Raw genomic sequence first — 8,483 nt, 5'->3', positions numbered from 1 at the left:
TAGATGGTCAAAGAACGTGCCTGGCTACCCACCCACTTGGCAGATCAGTTTTCTCAGTTTGACACCTTTCTTGGCAGGCTTGTCAGCCCATGGGGACTGGCTCAGCATTCTTAACAAGCACAAACACTGCATGTTCCTATGTACATGCATACATATATATCACTTGTTCCCTATTTCTCTGGGTGCCTGTGTTTGGGTACAGGCTAATAACTAAGGTCAAATAACTAACATAAAATTCAAATGAAACCAAACCACTAAAATACTTTTTTTTTAAAGTCTCCACAACCTTTTTATATTGTCTGTTGTTTTTATACTCCTTTTATTTGTCATTATTCTGCTGGGATTACCCCTAACAAACCTCTTGGAGCTAGCAATTTAATTGCACCTTTAAAATTCTACTCTATTATATATATTTTAGGAAAACCAGCTCTTGGAGTAACAGCTCATCAGTTTAATTGTTTGTCTGGGGAAAGACATGCCAAAAGATAAGAGGTACCAGTGAAGGGTAACAATTTTAGATTTGTAGCTACTAATTGCAACAGAAGACAATGTGAATTAAAAGTGACCTTGAATTGATAAACATGCTAAGACAAAATAAGTTTATTAGCAAATAATTTTTAAAAAGTGAATAGTCTTCAAAGATGCTAGGTATAAGAGGAAAACTAAGGGAAGCAAGAGCCTGCTCTTAACAGAAAAGAGTAAGTATATACACCTGCTGCTTCAGCCCTGACAGAAAAGTATGACTTACAAAAACGTATTTTAACAGGAGCATACAGCCACAGGCCAGAATAAGGGAAGTGCTTAGTAAACAGGAGATGGCTGGGTTCAGATTGACAGGACTGGTTCAAAGAAACTAATCAAGGCTATCACAAAGCAAATAGTTGTTAACTCTGTAGATGCCAAGAACCTAGAGGTCAGAAAGTTCAGCAGAAAGGCAGTAGGCATACTAGCAGGAGTCTGAAGGCAGGCAAAAAAAATTATGGTAGTTTAAAAAAGCATGACTAATTAGGAAAGATTAAAAGGCCCAGAGGATTAAAAATAGGCAAACACAGACTCCCAGGTTGGAAGGGACCTCAGGGATCATCTAGTCCAACCTTTCTAGGAAGAGCACAGTCTAGACAAGATGGCCCAGCACCCTGTCCAGATGACTCTTGAAGGCATCCAATGTGGCCAAGCCGACCACTTCCTTGGGGAGATTATTCCAATGGTTGACTGTCCTCAGTGTGAAAAATTTCCCTCTGGTGTCCAATCGGAATGTCCCCAAGAGCAACTTGTGTCCATTCCCCCTTGTCCTCTCCATGTGACTCCATGTAAAAAGGGAGTCTCCATCTTCTTTGTAGCTGCCCCTGAAGTACTGGTACATGGGGATGAGATCCCCTCTGAGCCTCCTTTTCTCAAGGCTGAACAAACCCACTTCTCCCAGCCTATCCTCGTATGGCAGCTTCCCAGTCCTCTGATCACCTTGGTGGCCCTTCTCTAGCCCCCCTACAGCCTGTCCACATCCTTTTTGTATAGCGGGGACCAGAACTGTACCCAGTACTCCAGGTGTGGCCTGACAAGCACTGAGTAGAGCGGGATAATGACTTCTTTCTCTCTGCTGGTGATGCCCTTTTTGATGCAACCCCGCATCCTGTTGGCCTTCTTGGCCGCAGCAGCACACTGTTCGCTCATGTTGAGCTTTCTGTCCACCAGGACCCCCAGGTCCCTTTCCAGAGAGCTGCTCTCCAGCCAGGTGGATCCCACTCTGTGCTGCACTCCCAGATTATGTTTTCCCAGGTGCAAGAGCTTACACTTGTCCATGTTGAACTTCACAAGGTTCTTGCTGGCCCACTCTTCCAGCCTCTCCAGATCTTCCTGCAGAGCAGCTCTCCCTTCGGGAGTGTCTACTTCCCCACTCAATTTGGTGTCATCAGCAAACTTCATCAGGCTGCACTTGATCCCGTTATCCAGATCACGTATAAAGATGCTGAATAACATTGGGCCCAATATCGATCCCTGGGGAACTCCACTTGTGACAGGTTGCCACTTGGAAAAGGAGATATTTACCACCACCCTTTGGGTGTGGCCTGTCAGCCAGTTCCCCACCCACTGCACAGACCACTTGTCTAGGCCATAACGCATTAATTTCTCCAGGAGGAGACTGTGGGGGACTGTATCTAATCAAAGGCCTTGGAGAAGTCCAGGTAGACAATGTCCACTGCCCGCCCCATGTCAACCGGGCAAGTCACTTTGTCATAGAAGGCCACCAGGTTTGTCAAGCACGATCTGCCTTTAGTGAAGCCATGTTGGCTTTTCCCAATCACGTGCTTCATTTGACTTGTGATGGCCCCCCAGAGGATTCGTTCTGTAACTTTCCTAGGGATTGAAGTAAGGCTGATGGGCCTATAGTTACTCAGATCCTCCCTTGAGCCCTTCTTGTAGATAGGGGTAACATTTGCCTTCCCCCAGTCCTCTGGGACATCCCCCGTTCTCCACAACTTCTCAAAGATTATGGAGAGTGGCCTTGCGATGATGTCAGCCAGCTCTCTCAACACCCTCGGGCGGATGGCGTCAAGGCCCATTGATCTGTGGGGTTCAAGCTCCTGTAGTAATTCACGTACTAACTCTTCCTTCACTGATGATGGGTCGGTGTTTGGATCAACCGGCAATTTTGTTCCCAAAGCCTAGGACCCGGCAGTGCTGGTAAAGACAGAGGTGAAGAAGGTGTTGAGGACCTCTGCCTTTTCAGCATCGTTGTTGATTGACTCTCCTTTCCCATTTAACAGTGGACCTATGTTTTCCTTCTTTTTCTGCTTATGGCTGACATACCTGAAGAAACCTTTCTTGTTATTTTTTACGTCTACAGCCAGTTTCAATTCAAGCTGGGCTTTTGCTTTTCTAACTGCATCTCTGCATGCTCTGGCTATGCCCTTGTAGCTCTCAAAGGATAATCCTCTATTTTGCCTTTATAAAACAAGGAAATTATGTCAGGTTTAAATTCAGTATCCCAAAGATGCTGGCTTGTGTCAAAGAACCCGAAGTCACAACTGATATGCAAAGAGCCATGGAGGGGGGGTGGAAGGGAAAAACCAGCTAATCCAAGTTTGTTGAGGAGAATCTGTGTAAATAGTCAAATACTCTCCTTTGACTGGAACAGCGGAATTAAAAACAGCGGAAAGAGATGCAAACAGAAGGGTTTTAGAAATAATTTTGACAAATTTTTCCTGTTCAAATCTCAGAACAAATTCAAGAGGATGTATTCTAAATATGATGACTACTAGGTAGGCATAAAATTAGTTGAAAACTTACACTAAGACTCTATTAAGTTATTGGAATAGAACATAAGTTTACTAAAAGTAAAAAAACCCTCCATGACCCCAACTAGGTCTGGTTGCAAATACAGATGGAACTGAGTATTATAAACTGAAAATGTAGTTGGGAATTATATTTCAACTGTGACAGATGCACAAAGCTCTCAGTATAGTATTTGACCACCACTGTATGGAACTTATGCAGCCAGGCAGCACGGCCCATCTTGCCCTGCTGTGTTAATACCATCAACTGATGAGCTGGCAGCGTGACTCTGTTGGAAGGGTGAGAATTACAACCCTCATTCTGGTATGCATTAACACGAGTGGTATAAACAAGAGAGATCAGTTTTATGCACCCACGGAAGAAAGGTGATACACTTTTAATGCAAGGAAAGAATTACTAATCCAGCACAGTTTATGTTAAAAAGGTTGCTGAAGGTATACAGTAAGACCTCTAGTATGTAAAAACTATTAGATATGTTGGTTCACAAAAACTCATGCTTAGAGGTAGCATTTTATATACATAAAATTTACAGAAGTCATGATGCAAGGGAAGGCTTTTTTAAGCAATAACATGCAGATTTACTGTAAAAGGGCTATGCTGGCATGTTGTAGAATCTCCAGGATACCAAGAAAATATGTATTTGTGACTCCGATGTCCTTTAAAACAGTATGGGTATAACTGATATTGCCACACTATAGATAGCCAGTTGGTATGTCTCTAATTGTATGACATTTTGTTAGGGATTCTTTAGACAGAAGAAAAAGGGGGTTTTTTTCTGCCCAAATGGTTACCTCTTCTGTTCTGTGTTTGTTTGTTATTATATCACTTATTAGTGTTAACTTTTATCAGAAGAGTTATAGAAAAATACGGGAAGTACATGGAGTGGAAAAAACAACTGACCGAAGACCCCCCTTCTCCTGGTGCACGCTCAACATCTCAATGTGAAGCAGTAAGAGGGGCAGAAGCAGCAGTAGCAGGATGCCTGCCCGGTGAGTGCTTTGCTTCCTGGGGATGGCTGCACGCCACGAGGCTGTAAAGCACTTTTGGCCAGTCCAGACTGCCAGAGTGTCTGGTGTATGTCAGACTGACACACCGCACAAGAGATGTGTCTCTTTCTTTACAAGGCTGTTAGTCTGAATTATTCTGCTGCACTAAACAAGGCTAATTTTGGTAGCAGTAGAATTGATGTATATTATTTAATCAGAATTTACAGAATAAGATGTATGTTATGGTAATATTTTCTCAAGTACTTTGTCATAGAAAACAGAAATTTGTTAGTAATGTAAAGATTTCAGGCCTCATTATAGCATTGAAGAATACTCTAATTGCAGCAGGCAGTACTATTCCAAAACCATACTACAGACTGCAACAACAAAGTCTGCTGCTGCAGTCTAATAACTGCAGACAAGAAGTACAGGTAGCATTCCCCTTCGTATAGCTACATTTTTATTGTTAAAGAACAAATTTCGTATTTTAGCAGTAACAGAATAAGAAATTAAAAAGTGAAACCCAACAGCTAGGGCACTTGGCATCTTTCACAGTCACTGGGGTAATGCCAGTGTTTGGCTATACCTCAACCTCAAAGAAAAACATACACCAGGAAATGGTATTAAGGCTTTTTGATACTCCAGAGATCAATTACTAAGCTATAACAAATGAAATTCTGGAGGGCACTGCTCAAGCCTTACTCTAATTTGTTATTCTTGCTTTATGACTGCATCTTCAGTGTGAAGATTTTCTGTTGCTCCCAACTCCCCCAACCTAACTGTGCCACTATTCACGTCCCATTTAAAACCCAAATAGCAAAGCCAATCTAATTTTCATTCTGGGTCAACACCATGCTGACACAAAGCCAGGAATACACAGTAGCACTGTGCTCCACTACTTATTTGCAGTCAGGAGGGTTCCATCAACCATGAGCTGGCCTGACCTGAATAATGAAAGCTTACAACACACGTGTAGCCTTTGCTGGTTTGCCGTCACTAGCACTATTATACCCTTCAGTTGCGATGCCTGCTTTATGGAAGACACACGGATGCTTTCTCATTCCTCAGCTGGCCAGTGTCTGTAGGCTGATGAAAAGCTATAAGGAGGATTTGCCTCATACTGCATCACCCTGTTAAAAAGCAATGTGATGATTTCAAAGAAAAAAATAAGTCTTGTGGATATACATAAATATTTATTATCAGTTTAACTTCATTTTACTAGAAGTCTTTAAACAGTTTCTTTTTTTGCCGAAAAGTTGCATCTCCGATACAGTTGATATTGTCATAGCTCCCCTGCACTTGGAATAAACAGCTTACACTTATTATCTATTCAAGATAAAAAACCTTCAACTTGAGTGCATATGGAGCTATTTAAAGACTGGTAAAATGACCCCCTTTCCCCCTCCCAAAATAAGAGTCTGTTACAAAGAGATTCCATTACCAAAAAGTGAATATACAAATGCTAAAAAAATGCTGGCTTGAAAAAGTGATTTCAGAATTTACTGTACACATTGTAACAATTTATTATATAAGCTGCTTCTACATGCAAGCAGATCTTACATTTGGTGTAAAACATTTATACACATTCTTTACAATTTGTACATATTTAAATGGCTGTATCAAACAACACCGCGCTATGGAATTTTGGAAGCGAACAACTAAAATTGGGAGGAGAAAAAGACAAGGTTTATAAAACGTGAACAAAACCCGTGACACTGAAAAGCATCTAGACTTAGGCCTAGTCTGGTTTGGTTTCAGGTTATGCAGGCAGACCCATATTTTCCTTCTAGCACACAAAAGTAACACCAATGCAAAACAGAGAATAAGGCAACTATTCAATCAGCAGACTGTACCCGTCACTTAGAATGGCTTATTGGTAAAACACCTTTTTAAATTTTTTCTTTTTTTGCTATAAATGTTTATGTTCTAGGCACAATTTAGCAAAAACTGCATTTTGGCTTTCCTGCTTGCTTATAGCGTCAAACGGATTACTGTAGTTGGTGCCCATTGTGAACAGGGTTGGTGGTGGCTTTTTGCTTTGAAAAGCCCAGGCCTCAAATGGTATTTCAGTAGTAAGAAAGAGGACACTGGGCCACCTGGTAAGAGATGATGATCAAAGCACAGAGTTTGTGTGATAGCTGGTGATGTTATTCAGTACTTTTGTCACCTTTTAGTTTGCATGAGAAGGTAACAAAAAGTAAACCCAAGCCAACAGCATACCATACTACTTACTACGTGAAGACCTGAGCTGAGTGGGAATTTGGGGACTTCTGCTAGCTTGGGTTAGATGTGGCAGCGTCCCCTCTGCCGGAACACCTGAAAAAAACTGAGGGGTAAAAGGGAACACAGCACTGAGGAACACCAGTGCCTTATGGCATAACATCGGAGGGTGTCGAAGTGCCGGTAGGGAAAACTGTTTTCCACACCTTCCTGAATGGCTCTTTCCTTGTTTGTACTTTGTCTTTTACACAGTGCATAGCAAGAAAGAAAGAGCCTGACATAAGCTCTGAGGTGTTGTGCCGCAAGTGCAAGGTCTAGTCAGAAGGAAAAGAAGAATGGGAAGAATGAACGATATTTACCAGAAGTCATAAGGGAAGCAGTATGCCATGGCTGCGTATGGGAAGCAAAACTTGGAACAAAAGTTTTCATTCAGGAGATTATCATGAACATGTACCAGAAACATACACAAGTATAATTGCTCCTGGCTACTGAATCGCTAGAGAGCTGAATTGAATAGGATGACTATTAAAGTCATTTTCTCAAGCTTGTCTGCTTTCCCACTTTAAAAAGATATATATTTGTAACTCTGATGTTAAGAGTTTTTGGAAGAACATCTGATAGACACAAGCCTGCGTGATGCCCACGGCAACATATCAGTTTGATAATTTAGATATCTAGATAATGCTGTCAGTTTAGGTGGTTTTATTTAAATAATGTTACAAATGGCAGAGCATTCAAAATAGGAGAACCATCTCTTATGATTTAGGCTCATAAAGTAAAATTTTAAATAATTTTTTTTTCTACAACTGATTTTTGCTGTTGTTGCAGTTTTTTTGGTGAGTTCTTTTGGCTGGCAAAGGCTAACAAGTTTTTATTGCCGTTACCCCCAAATCAGAAAAGCACTTCGGAGTTGTTCTTCATTGTTGACCACTCTTTATTCTCTACATCACAGGAAAGCGGCTGAGTGCCTGCCTCAGCTTCTGTGCAATCTGAAAGAAGGAAACAAAACATATTAAATGTGTAGTCACTTTATACAATGCAGGAATAAGATTGCAGGCTAAGAAGTTAAGCAAAGTGTTCCCTCATTTTCTGCAGAACTGCAGTCTTTACTGCAGATTTTGTGTACGTAGAACTCTCAAAGCATTCCATTATAAAGATTTTTCTTCTCATATATACACCTTCTGCCTCGTTCATTCTGTGCTTTCACCGCTCACGTTGTGTTGGAGAAAGTATTGTAGGCAGGGCTGTCCTCCTGCCTATTTTGTTCTCTACCACTGCACAATGCAGGAGGGCTACAGGAACAAACCCAGATTTTTCATTAAATCCGTTTGCCTGCTGAAACAAGGCCTCACATCAGAACAGAGCTCCTGTGCTCTCCCCACAGGTCTCTCGGTAGCCAGCACCCCACATGTGAACATGGATCTACTCCCTGTACTTGGGGAGAGAGGATTGGCACAAGGAGACTGGTGAGGCTGCAGCCAGAAACTGGGATAGGCTGTGCAAGAGCCTGAAAGAAGGTAAGGAGAAATTATGCCTAACCCCATCAGGTGTGTCAGAGGAACTGAGCAAGGTGGCCTGATGGGGGATCTGAAGTTCTCATCCACTGAAGGTACCTCAGAAGTCCCACTAGCACCTTTTATTGCTGTGAAGGGCAACTGGTTGCTTATATTACTCCTTTAAGCGACAGAAGTCAGGTTCCAGCACACTCGAACTTACATTTTGCCAGCATATCACATTAGAAATTTCCCTCCTATGGGAGGGAAATTTCATTCAGATGGCTTATAGTTGTGTTCAGTGTGGCAGGTCTGTCTCACTGCATATCACAGAACTAAAGTTCTTTGTAACCTTAGCACTGGCTTTGGGAGGGGGGGAGGGGGGTGGAAATCAAGCTGTCAACAATAATGTTTCTCAACACTGGTTTTTATGTACATGACTATATAGCATTAGACCTAGGAACAGTATCTGTAGGAAAACATTATTTTA

General features: G+C 41.9%; 1 protein-coding gene across 2 annotated transcripts in view; it reads right to left on the bottom strand.

The window, feature by feature from the left end:
* Positions 1–5,451: 5,451 nt before the first annotated feature.
* The window catches only part of SNX9 (sorting nexin 9), a 63,325-nt gene continuing 60,293 nt past the window's right edge, over positions 5,452–8,483 (bottom strand). For both annotated transcript variants that reach the window (XM_064447094.1, XM_064447093.1), the window contains exon 18: positions 5,452–7,489. In XM_064447094.1, coding sequence (XP_064303164.1) covers positions 7,442–7,489 — 48 coding nt within the window. In that variant the 3' untranslated portion in view covers positions 5,452–7,441. The remainder of the gene's footprint in view (positions 7,490–8,483) is intronic.

Source organism: Phalacrocorax carbo, chromosome 3 (genome assembly GCF_963921805.1).
Source record: "Phalacrocorax carbo chromosome 3, bPhaCar2.1, whole genome shotgun sequence".
Classification (NCBI taxonomy): domain Eukaryota; kingdom Metazoa; phylum Chordata; class Aves; order Suliformes; family Phalacrocoracidae; genus Phalacrocorax; species Phalacrocorax carbo.
The sequence above is the reverse complement of the archived record's forward strand: the minus strand, read 5'-3'. Positions and strand labels throughout refer to the sequence as shown.